We start from the raw sequence: 18,334 nt of genomic DNA, 5'->3' as shown, positions 1-18,334 counted from the left end.
ATCATGCCGTACCAGTTGGTAGGTTAGGTTAGGATTAAATCGGGGGATTGCTTGGCTGCATGGTACAAGGGGCTGCAAGGGCCTATTCTCATCTTAATAAAAATAAAACATAAATGCGCACACATGCACGCACACACAGCAGCAGCAGCTAATCCTGCAGTTAAAGTGGGCCTGTTTAATAGTGTAGCTGTCACAACAAGAGTTGGAATGTATGCTTGATGATGGGTACTGGCTCTCTTTAGGAAGGTGAATAAAGAATGATGCAGCTCCAGATAACAGCTTAATTATTGTCATGACAGTTCAAATCTACGATTAAAAAAAAGTTACAGTTTTAGATTCTGAGTGAATAGTTGCTTCACTTACTGTGTAAGTTTCCTGTTTTCACTGTAATTTGAATATTAAACAGTAATAATCTGTCAACAAAGGTGATGTGTTAATAGCCGCGTTCCAAACTTGCATACAACAGATAGATTTCAAGGAAGAGAACAGATTTTTAGATTTTTTTCACATCCTCAAGCATTTTCTCAATGCTTTGTAACCGATGGGAGAGGAAAGGTTTATGAACATTTGGAAAACTTCCTAACTCACTTTGAGTTTTTGTGATGATGATAGATGAAGGTAAAGCTGTGGATATGGTCTGTGTGGGTTTTAGTAAAGCATTTGACAAAATCTTTCCTGGGAGGCTTATCCAGAAGGTTAAAATGCACTGGATTCGGAATTTGCTTGCCCATAGAATACAGGGTAGAGAGCCGTGGGACTAAATCTGCCTAGAGCTCTGTGACTAGTAGTATTCCTCTGGGATCTGTTCTAGGATCACTGCTGTTTGTGATTAATTATATATATATTACCTGGCTGAGATTGTAGTTGGGTAGGTTAAGTAAGTTTGAAGATGATACAAAGATTGATGGTGTTGTGAAGACTGGCAAATTATATAGATCATATGTGGATATGGGCAGAGAAATGGCAAATGCAGTTTAACTTGGCCAAATGTGAAGTGTTGTACTTCGGGAGATCAAATGCAAAGGGATGGCACACTGTTAATGGTAAACCCTTAACAGTGCTGATGTGTCGAGGGATCTTGGGGTTCAAGTCTAAAAGTGGCTACGCAGATTGATATGGTGATTAAAAAAAGACATCTGCATGCTTGTTTCTATTAGTCAAGGAATTAAGTTCAAGAGTCAGGAACTTATGTTGCATCTTTATAAAACCTCAGTTAGACTGCGCCTGGAATAGTATGTTCAATTCTGGTTGTTTCATTGGCATTTGGAGTTGAGGCTTTGGTGAGGGTGCGGAAGAGTGTAGCAGAATGCTGCCAGGATTAGAGGGTGTGTGCTATAATGAAAGGCTGGATAAATATGGTTTCCTTTTGAGTGGTGGAAGCTAAGGGGAGATTTGATAGAGGTTTATAAGATTATGAGAGGCATAGATAGAATAGACAGCCGGTGTCTTTTTCCTAGTGTTGAAAGTTAAGTAAGAGGGGGAAGGTTCATGGAGGATATGCTGGGCAAATTTTTTTACAGTGTGGTGGGTGCATGGAATGTACTACCTGGGGTGCTGCTGGACAGAAATACAACGGAGGCTTTCAGGAAGTTTTTAAGTAGGCTCATGAATTTACAGGAAATGGAAGGATGTGGACATTGGGTAGGCAGAAAGGATGAGTTTATTTGGGCTTTTGAGTATTAATTTACTAAGTTCAGCATATCATTGTCGGCTAAAGGACCGTTCCTTGTTCTGTTCTGAGTTTTAACTAATGAATAACTACAGAATTTAAAAAAGACTGTACATGTGGAGATCTGAAACAAAATCAGAGTACTGGGGATGCTCAACAGATCCGGCAGCATGTATGGAAATTAAATCAGGACAAGATCTGCTTTTCTTTTGGTTGCAGAGCTGATCATGGGAACCTTCCCGGCCTTGAGCTGAAGAATTTTTTGCTGTACCTAAAAATTTGCGATTGGTATTATGCGAGGAGGAGCACTGAGGGCCTTTTATGGAAAAACTGTTGCACTACAGCTAATGCGAATACAAGACTTTACCAGGATTTGAGGGTTACTCACAAAGCAGAGTAACATTGTTTGCACATATCACTTGCAAATATTGCATGTCAAATCTGGGCCTTGCTAGAAATGAATGAGATTTCACCCACCCCCCACCCAAACAGATTTTAAATACTGAAGGTCTATATTTGAAATTAGTTAATAATAATTTAGTCGGACTGCTGCTCTAAAGCAGAAGGGAAACATGAGGGGAAGGTAGCACAATTGGTGTGTTTTGTCCGATTCAACAAACTTTCTGTTTCAAAGATTTCAATGCCACCATGGTCAGCAAGATCACTGCTCTGTGAGTTTTGTTGGCTGCACTTTGGACAATATCTGTTTTCTTTGCAGAGGGCAAATCTAATCTTCTGCATTCTCACAACAGGTTTGTTTAAAAAGAAAAGTATAGGGAGCAATTGTAATTAAAAATAAGCCGGCCACACAGCCACATCTCCAATTTCCAGCTACGATCATACATTTTGTGTTGGCTTATCAAAGCCATACAGATACCTTCTTTTACAGCAGGGTTACTGCTAGTACAGATTTTCCTACATTAGAACCCTTCCACATTTAGTGTGGATCTGGCATTGCACAATAGCTGATGCCTTGCTCAAATAATAAGTAAATTATTGTTCAATAGTTAACAGACGTACTTGAAGTACTAAAGATGTCTTTGTCTGTTTGAATGAAGTTCTGAAGTTATAAATATTAAGGGATAGTGGTAAATTAGTTCCTCAAAACGCACTTTGTTGACATGTTTTCTACTCCAGCTCAAACACAGATAAGAATTCTAAATCATTTATTCATTTTTTTGTCTTAATGTTAGTCTTGACATATTGCACTTCCAATTCCTTGAGTGTCCCTTAGTAAATGGAGCCAAACAGGTGACACCTGTTCCTGCTGGAGTTCTACTGAAGCTGGAAAATAGATCTTAAAACCCTTTATCCTTGGGAGATCTAATCTCCCATCTAACTACCTGTATGCTAAATCGGCAGAGCTAACAAAGTGTGCTGTAAATTCCATCCATCACACACGAGAACAGATCCTGTGTAACAAAGGTTACACGGACTTAATCAAGACTTCAGAATGCTACATAGAAGGTACATGCATCATCTGCATATGACATGGGAACAGTTCCTGTTTGGGGGGTGGTGCTAATGTGATGAACACCCCTGGTATTCAGTGACCCTGAATATGCAACAACGATTGATTTCATCAAACATTCTTGATGTTTATGTTGCCTTTCTAAGTGAAGTTATTGAATTTTTATGAAATGGTATCATCTAGCACATGTTTGTGTGGTGGTCCATTGTGTTGGTATCGCCTTAACCTGCAGCACTGGAGGGCTTTGGAGAAAAATTACCCCTTCCCTTTTGTGTTAAACAGTTGACAAACCGAACTTCCCAACCCCACTATTGCAACAATCTGCAATGGGAAAGTAGTGTCAACTTTGACATTTAAACCTCTGAGTTTTGAAGTTTGAAGATGCTGATGTTTTGCAGAGGTGCTACCTTTCAGCGATTATGCTAACCTGAGAGCCTCTCAGGTGTTATAACAGAATAGTGTTTCAAAATTGGGGAAACCACTATTCAGTACTTATCCCTCAACCAAAACCCAAAAACACAAGGTTATTTATCCACTGTCACATTGCTGTTTCGGAGAACTTGTGTCACTGAAACTGGTGGTTGCTTTACCCACATTACTGAAGTGAATATTCTTCAAAGCTATTCCATTAGCTGTAAAATGCTTTGGGACCTTTTGAAGTCTTTAAAGACAAATTATAAATGCAAGTCTTTTTTATCTAGAAAATGCAAGTCTTTAACTGACAATCGTGAACAATCTATTCTTATGTTTCAACAATACTAATTCTGATGGAAGGTAGCTTTCATAATGTAAAAAATATTAAAGCAGTAATGAGAATAAAAGTAATCAGATCAAAAATTAAAGTTAATTGAAGACTGGTCTTCTGTGGGATACATTTAAAAATGGTTGCCTTATTGCACGAGATGTCTGAGTGCAGAAATGAGGTGTCCGCACTCAGAAGACTAAGGAAATCACTTGTAGTGAGTTTAATTTAATACATTTTGATCCCTGATGATTACATTATAATTAGTGCAGGGGGTGCACATACAAACAAATTACATTTGCCAACTTCAAATTAAAATTTTACTTGAACAGCATGCGGAAGTAACCTTTGCTGGGTTGTAAATCCCAGTGGATGTCTGTAAAGCCCCAGTCTTCCCTGTTTTATGTATATTCCAGTACGACTACAGTGAATAAGACTGTAGGTTAGATGAATGTCCTTTTGTTCTTTAGGTACAAAAGTAAAATGAAAACTCTGCATAGTTTATAAAAAATACTTCCATGAATGTCGAACTGGCATCACACAGCATCACTTGGAAGCCAGTTGCCAAGGTTAAAATGATCAGGCAACACTGAACTTTCGTTCCACACTGGCCATGCTATCTACTTGCCTGTGCTACTAACAAAATGTGCATAGTTGGAAGACAAAGCTCACAAATCTATTGGCTTGAAATCCAGGTTAGGTAGTGTCTGTAAAATGAGAAAGTGAATTGATTAATCTGCATTCTCATCCAACTGTTAATACAGATTTAAAACCGGTCATGGAAGAACATTTAATGTTGCTGGAAGAAAGCAACATCAGTTAAGGAGATCATAAAGAATGAAAGTATTGCAGTGGCATTAGGGACTTGGTGGGAACTGTTATAATAATTATGTCTGAAGAAAGGAAGCAGCCTTATTTGTGAATGATATTTTAATCTGAATGTGTACAGAAGTGAATTATCAAAAAATGGCATGTCGTAAAAACCTTCTTGCAGTTTGATTTAACATTGATAAAGAAGAAAAAATATAGATTGGTGCATTTAGAAGGAAATAAACTTACTTCAATATTTATAATTCTGCTGGATAGTTATGCTATCTTGTGGTTCTTTTTTTTCCTGTATCTACCTTTTTGCTGTAGCTGAAATGTCTTGTGCATTTCCCTGTATGTGTGACACTATGTGTAAAAATGATGGGCAAAATTTATCAAAGGTATGTGTATTTAGCTTGGACCCATTCTAGCATGTTTATTTCATAAGGGAACAGTGGATGTGAATCAGTTCTACAATGTCATACATTGAATGGACTAATGACGTGCAATTTTCAAATTTCACAAGTCAAAATAGATATAAAGCATTCTTTAAAATAATCTCATCATGGTATTTCTGAGGCCTTAACTTACAGCAATTACACAGAAAGCCCCAGCTGAAAGGGAAGACTTGAAGAATTATCCACCCCTTCACAGCTCTAAACCACCCCAATGCCACAAATAGATCAAACAAATTGAATTTGTTTTTTTTTCTTCATTGCTGGTATGAGTATCGTGTGCAGCTCAAGGGGATGCTGTGCCTAAAGCTCGTCTTGGGCTTGAGCAAACTGTAACCACTGTGTTTATGGGATGCGCATTGGGTAATTACTAATGAACACGAGTATAGATATGTTAGATCAAAGCTGACATTTTTAAACTAACCCTTTAAAGAGAATTGTAATAAAATTAAGTGCTGTCCTTGAAATATTTAATTCATTAAAACTTCTTGTACATTGAGAAGCTGATTACAAAATATTTAAGCTTGTTAGCCAACTGTGGGTAATTCTGAAAATGCACAAAATGATCTAAAGTTCAGTGTACTGTTTTTCAAACTAATGGCAGTATCATCTGCTACAAGAAGAATAAATATTAAATTATTTTTGTCCTGTTTAGGTAAGTGTAGATCATTGCTGATGCATGTTAATGTCAGTTTTTCTTCAAAATAAAAGCCAACACTCAAATATTCCCCTATTTCATACGTCTGTGTATGCCCACTGCCAGGAACCACCCCTACAGAGTTTACCAGTGGTCTGTTGATCATTTTGTTCAACCCCAGCAACGTTTCTTCACCTCCACTCAGAAACTTGATACTCCTATATATTATTTAGACTTTTCCCTTAAGATGCTGTTTCTGTGTCAGAACAGTAACTGTTCCACTTTTTCTGAACTCCTAGCTTACCAATTACCAGTAAATTGCTCTAGCTAGAGAGATGGACTGTTCATTAGCTTGTTGCTGTTAGTGAAAATGTAACTGAGCAGAGGTCTGAATGAGTGGCAGGGAAATTGCTTTGAAAATACCTTATTTAGTGATACCCTTATACATTAATTTTCTGTCCTGTCCCCTCTGCTATCCTTGCATGTTTACCTACGGTGCAATAATCTATCTCTTTCATAACCATTGCCAAGGTTCTGAGGCAGTAAATAAACACCAGCCCTTTAGTTTATAGTTTTAACATTGAATCAATTTGAAATGAGTGTCTTTCCCAAATTTTAGAAAATTTCCATATTCAATTTGGCAGATGCTGAAACATAAAGCTAAAGTAGGGCTAAAGTGGTACGCATTTTAAATATTTCAATACTTCTTGGCCAGTGTACTTTAGAATATTGATTCTTGGTATTGACTTACAGAGGTTTTTTTAATTTTAATAAACACAAGGCGAAGCCAGAATAAGAAAGTGGGGACTTCCCTTTCCCCCCATCTTCTTATTCTGACTTCTGGCTACTTCCTTTCCAGTCTAATGAAGGGTCTCAGCTCAAAATGTTGACTCTTTATTCCCCTCCAAAGATGCTGCCTGATCTGCTGAGTTCCTCCTGCATTTTGTTGTGCCATTTTGTATTTTAATAAAGATACTGCTGGTATGGGAAAGCAGGACATATATTTTTAGTTTATAATCTAAATTATGTTTTTTTTTTTGCAAATTTGTGTATCGTGTCACATTTATCCAGTTTCCCAAAGATTTTATATAAATAAGCTGAGTATTCAAGGACTGACTTGCGTCAAGCCTGTCATGTGCTTCAAATTAGAATTTGCTTAGTACAAATTTCCTGACTGCAGAGACTTTGAATCCAGATTCTACAGCAAGAAGTTGTAGTTTGTGGTAAATAGTCTCAGTCAAATTTTGAATGTAAACAGGTGATGACAGAACTGTGCCCTTGTCTGTTATGATTCTTTTTCTCCTCGGGATGAGCTTGGGTTCTTCCCTGCATTTTTTTAAAGCTGATCTCTTATCATGTCCATCAGTGCCAGTGTCCTCTTGCATAGCTGTCTAAAAATTCCAGTTAATCATGTGAAGAGGCCTGTCTTAATGCTCCTACCCACCCAAGTTTCCACCATTGTTTGTATGACAATACCTTCAAATTGAATTTTCCCCAGAACCTATGAATTGGATCAAACTTTTAAGAATCCCAAAAATCCTCGAAAATAATTTTAGGCAAAAAGCTTTGGGGAAGGGACCAAAGCCACAGGATCCAAGCCCACATCAAGAAAAAGTAACAAAATCTGGAATGGGATTCATTGATAAGTTGGTAGTGGCTGCACTTTTGCACTTTGTATAAACTGGGTTAACCTTAATGTACTCAAAATATGGTTCTGTTTACAAGAGATGGCTGATAAGCTCCCAGGATGAAGGTAAAATGTTTTGCTCAAGTGTAAGTGTGTGTGTGTATGTTTATATATGTGCATATATATAATGTGTGTGTGTATGTATGTATGTGTATACACATACACTCACAAGTATACTTTGAATAGGGGTATAAAAAAGATGGCTAATGTGATGAAGGAAGAAGGCCTTACTGAACTAAAATAAAACATTAGTTAAGACGAAACAGAGGATAAATATGTTGTACAGTAGTGATTATGTTACTGAATGTGTCATCCGAAGAACTTCAATTCAAAAACAATTCAACACAGAAGTTCGAGAAATTATTTTTGAGAATACTGGACACAAAATCAGTATCAGTAGGGGGGATTACATAGGTTATGGGGAAGTTTAAAGGATATATGCGGGGCATGTTTTTATTGCACAGAGTTTTTAAGTATTTGTGACGAGCTGTCGGGGTAGCAGTGGAAAAGCAGATATGATTGTGGTTCTGAAGAGACTATTGGAAAAGCACATGAATGTGCGAGGGATGAAGCGAAAGACGTCTTGCAGAAGAGATTCATCTAATTTGTCAATATCTTGGACACAAATATTATGGGTCAAAACGCCTGTTCCTGAGCTGTACTGTTCTATGTTCTATAAAGGTGATAGATTAGTTAAAATCTAATTAGTTCAGTAATATCTTAAAAGGAAGGAAAACTGCAATTCTTACTTCACCTTACCCATTGCCCTCTGATGTTTATGTGGTATGTTATTCCACTGTAATACACTTTTGGAAGCAGTTTTAAACATACACTGGCCATGATATAGCACATTGAGTATTGAAAATTTTTGGATGCCAGTGACTAGTTCCATGCTAATCTGGATCATATATCAGACCAGTCAGGTGTATCTACGGTTGGAGAATAAATGCCTGCATTACCAGCAAAACTTCCCAAGAATAAGTTTAAAAGACCAACATAAATGGGGAATGTGTGAATGGAGTAGGTTGTTCAAAAATGCTAGAAATCTAGCAGCAGGGGAAGGAGCATATGTGGACTCACAAGGCAAAAAACTGTTCAGAAGTGAAAGATGTTTGCTTTGAGGCGGAGTTACATAAAAAATAAACATAAAGGTCCAGGAAGCGACAACATCAGAGAGGTCTCAGGGGAGACAGGTTCACTTGGGATGTACTAAAATGAGGGAACGCTGCTGGTGGTAGCTTGCTGCAGACATTCAGACCAAACACCCGATAGTGATCAGACATTTCACAGGGAAGTGAGGAAAGTGTCAGCGATGGCAATGTTTAATAAATGGGCAGTTAAGACCTTGAAAGGAGGTTGGGTGTGCTTGGAATTTTGAATTTCTGAAAATGGTAAAGGTTGGCAGCAAAAACCTAAAGCTGCATATATGTGCATTATGGTGAAGGCTGAGGTGAGCAGACAGCTGGTAAATGAGGCCCCTTGATTTGGTGGATCTGAGAAAGAGTAAGCCCAGAGCATGAGTGTTAGCTTACTAAACTTAAGGAAGAGATTTTAGAAAGATTCCCACATTGAAAAGAGGAGAATTTTTTAAAAAAATAATTTTTTTGGACTGCTGAAGAGATATTTAGATGTAATTGGTGTAAGCTTAGTGCATTTATCTGAAAGAGAAGAAGGTAGCCCTGAATAAAACAACAGCACTTGAATTGATATGGAAGTCAACAAAGTGTAAAGCACTGATGAGAAAGACAAGCTTGCATCCAAATACAAACTCATTTAGGACATCAGGACAACGGGCAATAAAACATGAAAGTGTGATGTTTGAAGTCTGTAAAAGGATAAAAAAAATACTAATTTTCCCTTTCAGCCATTGGCTGAATGGAATTAAATAACGTTCAAGTAAATTAAACCATGTTGTCACATGGAACTTGTAGAAAAGTAGAAAAATAAGTAAGCTATTCGACCCCATGAGCATGTACAGGCGTCCAGGTAGATTATGACTGATAAGATATTTCAACTCTTTCTTCCAGCCTTTCCCCAATACTGTTTCATGTACATACCTAGCAAAGATAAGTCAACCTCAGATCCAGCAGCATTTTAGGGGAAGAAATCAGTACCCCTATAAAAGGAAAGCCATCTGTCAATTACAATCTGGCCTGCCTCCAGCTTATTTCAATACTCTTGGTGAATTCGTTGACTAGATACAAAGGACTCAACAGCATTTTAGGTCACAGTGTAGAAGGACAAGATTCTGTGTCCTAACTCTCGTATCCTGTTCATCCCTTGCCAGGTTTTGTTGACCTACACTGGTTCCCACTTAAACAGCATCTTGATTTTCAAAATTCATCAATGTCCTGCCATGGTGCTCGTTACTAGTCTCTGAAATCACCTCCTGCTTTTCAGTCTTTTACAATATCTACTGTATGTCTCATGATTGTTCCTGGATGTAGTTGTTTCACCATTGATAGCTGTGGTTTCAGTTGCCAAGGCATTAAGTTGTGAGCACCTTTCCTGTGTCTTCATTGATGCTAATTAAAAGCAATCCAATTGGCCAAAGTATTAATCATCTGTCCTCATGGCAATGCGGAGCCCTCTTGCCTGATAATGCTTCTATGAAGCACCTTGGCACTTTTTGCTGCATTAAACAAGCTGAATAAACACCAGTTGTTGTAAATGAGGGTCTGGAGTCGAAAATAAATCTTCAGTATGGAAGGTGTAGTTGAGATCTGTCTTGAGAAGAGAAAGTGGGAAAATGCTTGTGGACACTTCATGTTTTGGTCATCGTTAGTCTGTGGAACATGGACAGGTCAAATGGCTTCCTGGACTGAAATTATTTGTAAATGGTGTCTCTGTACCTCAGTGCCTTTCCCATGAGGGGAAACTGAAGAAAGAATGATCTTTTATACAGAAAGAAAAGCAGGTTTCTAATGCATAATGAAATGATGATATATTTGAAAGGTGTTAAATACTATTTCTTCCTCCTTTGTTATTTAGCACTTGCAGCAACACGACAGCACAGTGGAGGCCGAAGCATGTTACTACCATTGTTCACTGTGTAACTACTCTACCAAGGCAAAGCTTAACCTGATCCAGCACGTACGCTCCATGAAACACCAACGCAGTGAGAGCCTACGCAAATTACAGCGGCTGCAGAAGGGTTTGCCAGAGGACGACGATGACCTTGGGCAGATCTTCACCATTCGCAAGTGTCCTGCTGCTGAGAACGGTGAGTACCCATTGGTTTTTAACACAAGTCTTGCAAGGCTAGTCGAATCCTTTTTCACTGACCTGCCAAAGTCTAGAGGTTAATAAACTCATTTAAGAAAATTGTTTCTTGACACAAGTTAATTCATCAAAATACTTCAGATAGTGGAATATGTTTGATGTAGATTCTAAAGGGAATAAATCAATTTAACCACTACGGTAGATTTTATTTCTTTTATGGAGAGCACGTTAAAAATAGGAACCAATCTTGAGGTAATCGCCTCATCTTTTTAAAAATAATCTTACAAAGCCAGGAACATCATATGATTTGATATTCCCATTCACTGGACCAGCAGAAGTACCTTCAATGTGATTCTGTTACCCTTGTCTCACCTTCTGTTGGTACTGGCACCAATGACAGTAATTACAGCAGTGAGACCCAGTGGCATACTGAAGCTGTATGCTCCTTGCATGTAAAACAATAGACCTATAGTCTTGGGGCAATTATAAAGCAATAACTGATCACTATTAAGCCTTACCATTTGCTTCCTGTATAATGACATTGATGCAGGATAATTGTGCCAAATTTATTTTGGTTAAGTGTGCAAAATATTGAAGTAAGATACGTGTCAAAACATAAAATGCAAGCATTAATTGTACCAACAGCAAAAGGTTTTATGACATATTTTGCTCTCTCCATACTTGTCAGTACTTAGAAAACTGGCCATCGAGTGAACAAAGATACCAGCAATAAAAATTGGGTCTCATGACAAAATGAATGACTTATCAGGCTGAAATGAGTGCACTTGAACAGTGTTTCGCAAGAGGAGTTGGCAAAGAGATGGAACACAATGCAAAACAAATGCTAAAAGCTAGAAATAATTGAATTACCTGGTAGTGTGGACAGTCAGGTGTGTTTTTAAATAGCCCTTTAGTGAATTTTCTGATCGTGGGCTTGTGTTTGTGCTACTAAAAAGCAACATAGAAGCTGCAAGTTCAAAGCTTGCCATGGAAAAGTGTGACATTGGATTCAATGTATCTCTGTGGGTTGGGTTCAGTAAAACATTGCCCAGTTACAGTGAATCCAAGCTGGTTTACTCATGGGAAATGAAACTAGCTAGACCTGTTTAGTCCAGTGTAGCTGTGGCTGCAGTCTGACGCAAAGTGATGTGCCCCTCTTGTCCTGAGGTAAATAAGAACAAGAAGTTCAGAAGGAACAGAATTGCATTAGGTAGTTCTTTGATGAGTTAGGACGAATGAGCTCTCTGAGCATCCAGATCATTGGACATAACTGTTAACCAAATGCTGAGATCTATTCCCCCAAAAATGTTACAGATGTTGAATTGAGACAGTTTTATGGATTTTCATGAAGCCATGGGCTGCAAGAAATTGGGTAGATTAATGCCCACAGTTTAGTGTGCGATTTATACAGTAATTATTTCCTAAAGAAATTGTGCCTTTCATACAGTTGGACCAGGCTCTTCTGTACACTTGGTGTTTCACTGGCATCAGGTACACACTGTTAGCACTATTCACAACAGCCATTCCCCCTGTTGTGTAATGAATTATCACTCAAAGATACAGCCTATGACAGTTTCACTTTGCATTGGTTTGTTATTTAAAGGGACACTGCTAATAGGGAAATCTGAATGAACAGCTTCGAAGATCACTGTAGGCTGTTCGTATGTCCTTGAAAGTCCACAGAGTGTTCTCAAATAATACAGGATGCTTTCCCTAGCATGTAGTGCTGATGTACTCGCTCCATGGATGCATCAGTGGTGACACTACTGGTGGCTTTCCATTACTTAATCTTTCTAGCTGAGCAATGGCAGGGTCTGCTATAAGTGCCACTGAGTTTCATTTATCTCTTCTCAAGGAGACCAGGAGTAATGTGAGTTCTCCTAATTGTGATTGCATTTGTATGGTGCTGCTGTCTTCAAAATCAAAAGTTCAAAAGTTCAAAGTAAAGTTTATGATCAAAGTACATATATGTCACCATATACTCGAATGGTGAGGTGAGGGCTTCTGTCAGTTAGACCTGACCATAGATATTATGCCCTGGCTGTCTGGATACACAAGCCTGGGCAGTACGATATGGAGAGCAAACTGTTGCCCGTGTAGCAAGCTTCCCCTCACCACACAACTGACGAACCAAAGGAACAGCAGAGACCGATACAGTCTGTTACCAGAAGCATTGCAGGAGTTACCAGCCAGCATTGAACTCAATGTAAGACTGCCTTAGGGACTCAAGCTCTGGATTTTTCCCCTCGGGGTTTACTCCCAAAGCCTTCCCTGTGAGTGGGTATATCTGCAAGGCAGCGGAGGTTTGCGATCAGAGTTTTCCTTCTAGATGAGCTGCCAGCCTTGGTTGACGAGCCCCATCTGCCCGAATAGTAACTATAACAGAACCGATGAACAGCCACCAAACTAGGGCGTTCATCCAGCATGCAGAAGCCAACAAACTGCGCAAGTGCAAAACGAAGAAACAATAATATAAAAAATAAACAATAAATATTGAGAACGTGAGATGAAGAATCCTTGAATGTGAGCTCATTAATCATTTATAACATCAACAAAACCAAATGATAAAAACATTCTTAATATTTGGGGTGCCACTTAAACCCCTTTATGCCTTAGCCATTTTACAACCTTGTATCCTGTGTCACATTGTCTCGAGCGTGGATGCTGCAAGGCTGATTTTCATTTTAAGTTTCATAATTGTCCTTGATGACTCAGGAGATGCTCCCGCCAGATGGGTTGGCTTCAGTCAGTGACTTCTCAGAGGTGTGAGGTGAAGTGATGTCACTGTGGGAGGAGATCACCTCCTTGGGACAGTGTGGGCGTAGCTCCATATCTGTTGGCTCTCAGAAAGTTGCTCCATCGCCTCATCCTGCAGACCTGGAGCTAGTATTGGCTGACAGACCCTGATCATGTGCTGTCTGCGGCCTTCTCCTTGGAAGCACTTCCCTGCATGATTGGAGCAGGACTTTGCCGATGATGAAGATGGGTATGAGTGGTGGAATGTTAGGCATGGGACTGAACCCGCGTGAGAGGTCATCCCGCACGCATCTCCGTGCTCAGGCAGGGGAGTTATCTGCTGCTGTGTAGTATCTCCCTGTCTGCAAAGGACAGAGAATAATCTGCAAACTGCATCCCTTTGCACCAGGACAATGGTGAAATGCTAATTTCTATATCCAGTGGCATCTCTCAACTGAGTGAGGACATCAAGCCAAATTATAAATAAGTTAAGTAATTAAACTAAAGTACTGCTATTTAAAGCAAAATAACTTGGCCTTTGCTTTTCAGGGTACTTCTGGCAATTATCATTGAAAATGAGATCTTTATCAGGGTCTGAGGGGCAATTCACCAACAGAAATCCTGAGGAATCCCAGTAAGACTGGGTTCTGATGTTGGTTTCTATGATTCCATGCATTGTATATGTATTATAAATCCAAAACCTATTCAAAATTTGAACTCGAGTGTTCCAAGTACAGTTCAGCCAAATGTGAGAAATGCAGTGATATTTTAAATATATTTCCCTCATGAGAAACTATGACATGGCACTTCTGATGCAATTCTCAGCAATTCAAGCTTATAAAATCTTTCTAATTTAGCAGATGACCTAATTGGAAATGGAAAAGAAAGCCTGGGCAATTGCTCATTTGGGAACAGCTTTATCTTTAAAACAATGTAAATGGTAGATCTGAAAATGACTCAACTGTCTAAGAGTTGATAGATGTGCTTTTATTTAAGTGTTTTGACAGGCGAAATTTTAGCTGAGTGTGGATTATCCTGTATTATTTCACAGAGATAAGGAAGAAAGGATACTCTATTCTTAAGATGTCCTCAAGCACTTCTTGAAGTGTGTTCACTTATGTAATGTGGGCAAATCTTGCAAATACTGCACACCACAAGGACACACAAATCACAGTGAGACAGATTTTGCTTAAGAGATAAATGTATGCTTTGAAACCTGAACATTCCCATGTCCCTCTTCATTTCATGGCATGGAAGTTTTTACATCAACCTGAAACTATTTTTTGAATTTGTATATTAGTGTTACTGTTGTGGTTGAACTTTTAAAAGAGAGCTGATCTAGGCATTTAATGCAGTTTGGTTTTCTCTTCCTTATGGAAATGGATTTTGGAAGATTTTGAAAAAGCTGACATTGCAGTAAAATTGCTGAAACATAGAAACCAACACAACTCTATAAATGAGACATTGTGTGAAGGGATGACAATTCAGACTCATTATGGCAACTCTGTCCTTACTTGAGCCAAGCTCATTTTGTGAGAGGACTGGAACATTTCATCCTGCATTTACCTTTATCTGCATTAATAGTGTTATTTGTTAGTTCTCAAAACAAGTAGTTTTCAATTCTGTTTTCCCTTCTCCCAAGTTATTCCAGTTTTTCAAGTTGACCAACATTAAAACTGAAGGTTGATAGCCTTTCAATTTCTGTCATCCAATGCCACTGTCTGGTTAATGGAGGTCAGCTAAATACAGTCAAACTCACTTGATTTTGTTTGAGCAATTTTGATGTCCAAACAACATCCACTGCATGTAATAAATTGTTATCCATTCCCTACAATCTTCTTAGACCTGCCCAAGTGCTACTATCAATTTGTAATGAACTAGAAATAGTTCAAGACTGTCCTGTATGAATCTAATAAAGTTTATTAATTTGGCTCGATTTGATTTTCAATGAGCTTTTTAAGTGGGAAGTTAACGTCTAGCCCATTGTGTCACTAAGGTTTTGACTGTAGGCATGGAAGCTCAGGGTTTGAGTTCTCCTGCCACTGCATTGTCCTGAACACATCAAGATATACTGTGTCAGCCAAAATACCATCAGAAAGAGATATAGGACAATGCAGATTCTCTGCACATCTCTAATAAATCTTACCCTATTATGGGGCCAGTCCAACATTTCACCTAAATACCCAGGGACAACCCAATGTACAGTCACATTGTGGGTCATTGACCCAGAGTTGAAATTCCCCCCCCCAAGGAATTTACATTCATGTAATTAAATATGGAGATTAGATAGAAGTCCTGCTAATGGAAATGATGAAACCAGTGGATATGATATTTTTAAAAAATTCAGTCCAATTCCTTTACTCTCCTTCAGGGAAAAAAATCTGGCATTTTTAAAATACATTTTTAGATCTAGTGCCACTATAAGGTTGGGAATTATTGCCAACCTTTAGATGCCCTTGAGAAACTAGTGGTGAACAACCTTCCCGAATCACTGGAGTCTTTCTGATAAAATTACTCCCACGCTCCTCTACCATAAGGAGTTCCGTGATTTAGATCTGGCAGTGATGAGCAACTGGTGATATTTTTCCAAATCAGATTGATCTGCATTTTGTAAGTGGTGCAGGGCAACGGCCAGGGTGCCAATCAAATGGTATGCTTTATCCTAGATGTGCGGAGCTTTTTGAAAAGTGTTGGAGTTGCACTCATCCTGACAAGTGAAGAGTATACTTCTATGCCAGCAACACAAGCAGGCTGCTGAAGGAACTCGGCAGGTCAGACAGATATGAACAGTCAATGTTACGGGCCAAGATCCTTCATCAAGACTGAAAAGGAAGAGGGTGGAAGCCAGAATGACAAGGGGTGGGGAGGAGCATATGGTAGCAGGTTATAGGTGAGTCCAGGTCAGGAGAAGACAGGTGGGTGGAGGACAGAGGGATTAAAGAGAATGATGTGAGATGCTGGGAAGTAAGGGGTGAAAGGTCGAAGAAGAAGGAATCTGATAAGAGGGGACAGTGGACGATTAAATAAAGGGAAGGATGTGATCGGCCGGTTGGGTGGATGAGGGGATAAGGAGTAAAAGGGCCACAAGAATGAGGAAAAACAAAGTTGGGAGGGGGGGAGGGAGGAAGACAGGAGGAGGGTTACCAGAAGTTTGGGAAATTAGTGCTGATTCTTTTTCATCTCTGACTTGTGCCAGGTAAATAGTGAAAAGGTCTCGGATTTGTCACAAGATTAGCCATTCTTTGACCTGCTCTTGGAGTCATGTTATTTATTGGACTATATTCAGATGAGTTACTAATCAGTGGTGATCCCCCACAATATAGATGATGGGGAATTCAGCAATGTTAATGCAATTGACTGGCAAGAGTATTGAGATATTCTCTTGACGGAGATAGTCTTTGGATAATATGGCATAAATGATACTTGTCATCTATCAGCCCATACCGGAATCTGTTTGCATCATGCTATATTCAAGAGTGGGCTCCTTATTTGCTGGTAGGCTATTCCAGATGTGGGTGAATCAGAACTTCCTCCTTATTTTAGGACAAGTAGGAGTGGACTTCCTGAATGAATCAATTCTAAAAAGTTGAAGTGGCAGAACTGCAATTTGCCTGGGTTTTAGCTTGGGGAATTTGCTTTAAAAAAACAAACCACTGACAAATGTCAGCTAAACATTTCATCTCTGAAGGAAAGTCCTCATAATTAATCATTGCAAATAATTTGAAAACTTGTTGATTTTGTGCAGCCTTGAACATTGTTCAAATGAAATTTGTTCCTTGCAGCCAGTCACATATGATTTGAATCAGTAATTACTGTCAACTCATGAGATGGCAAGGTGCATTCTTAAGAAGGAATCGCTGATCACAGGAGAGGTTAGTTCTCTAATTTTTGAGAACTAAGAAATGTTGAAATCTGAACACAGGGTAACGATGTTGATTACAGAAATCAGCTACAGATCTGACAAACAATGACAAAGTTTGCTAAAGCTAACCAACATGCTTAAAGGGTTTTAACTGCAATTGAAAATGATTATTTAGTAAATTAGCATAATTTAACACTTTTAGAGTTGATAAATTTTATTTGGCTATTCTTCTGTATCGTGGATTTAAGCCAATCTTTACATGAAGGAAACCCTGTGCAGGCAAAAATTAAAACTAAACTTTATAGGTAGTCTACAGAGTACTTGCATAAATAGTTGCTCAAAATCCTTTTAGGAGTTTCCCTGGAACACTGTAATAAATACGTAATTGCTAATGTATCTTTTTAATAATATTTTATTCATATTGTTGCTTTTGGGGGAGTTTAAAAATATTTTACCACAGAGGTCGGATATTGCCTTTTTAATAATTCTGCACGTAAGAGTTATGTCTGTGCAGAAGTTCACTGTAACATACAGGGAGTACTGATGCACATTCCCTGGGCATCTTGATTTGATTAATTTGATAATGAACCAAGCCCCATCAGAGGGCAAAGACATTAGTAAGCACTGCTGGCAGAGTTGGCCTGGAATGGGCCTCAAAAGGTTTCTGCTATGAAAATATTCTCCACTGATATTATGTTTAATTTCCTTCCTCATAATGATTATGATTTCAGTTAGAACTCAAGACTCATTGTGGTTGAGGCTCTGCCATAAAGCAGCCAAAGGTCTTTTGCTTGTTAAAACAGAGATGGGCTGGATTTATGGGTCAGCACCAAAGTAATTTCTCTGGAAGAATCAAGTACCATGAGTAATGCTTAGAATGTGCACAGATTGGTTGTGTGCTTCATTAACACTTTCATCACTTTTTCTTCATTGTTTTAACTATCATTCAGTATCTTTATAAATTTATGCAGATTTAGTAACTTACTATACTGAGTTAGTGTTTAAATTAAGTATTTGGCATCAAAAGGCTATTGAATCATGCTGAA

At 38.6% G+C, this 18,334-nt stretch overlaps 1 protein-coding gene across 1 annotated transcript in view; it reads left to right on the top strand.

Moving 5' to 3' along the window:
• The window catches only part of zfhx3b (zinc finger homeobox 3b), a 446,693-nt gene that overhangs the window by 245,177 nt on the left and 183,182 nt on the right, over window positions 1-18,334 (top strand). Inside the window, exon 4 of the mRNA XM_073070292.1 lies at window positions 10,460-10,691. Coding sequence (XP_072926393.1) covers window positions 10,460-10,691 — 232 coding nt within the window. The remainder of the gene's footprint in view (window positions 1-10,459; window positions 10,692-18,334) is intronic.

This window comes from Hemitrygon akajei, chromosome 17 (assembly GCF_048418815.1).
Source record: "Hemitrygon akajei chromosome 17, sHemAka1.3, whole genome shotgun sequence".
NCBI lineage: Eukaryota > Metazoa > Chordata > Chondrichthyes > Myliobatiformes > Dasyatidae > Hemitrygon > Hemitrygon akajei.
The sequence above is the reverse complement of the archived record's forward strand: the minus strand, read 5'-3'. Positions and strand labels throughout refer to the sequence as shown.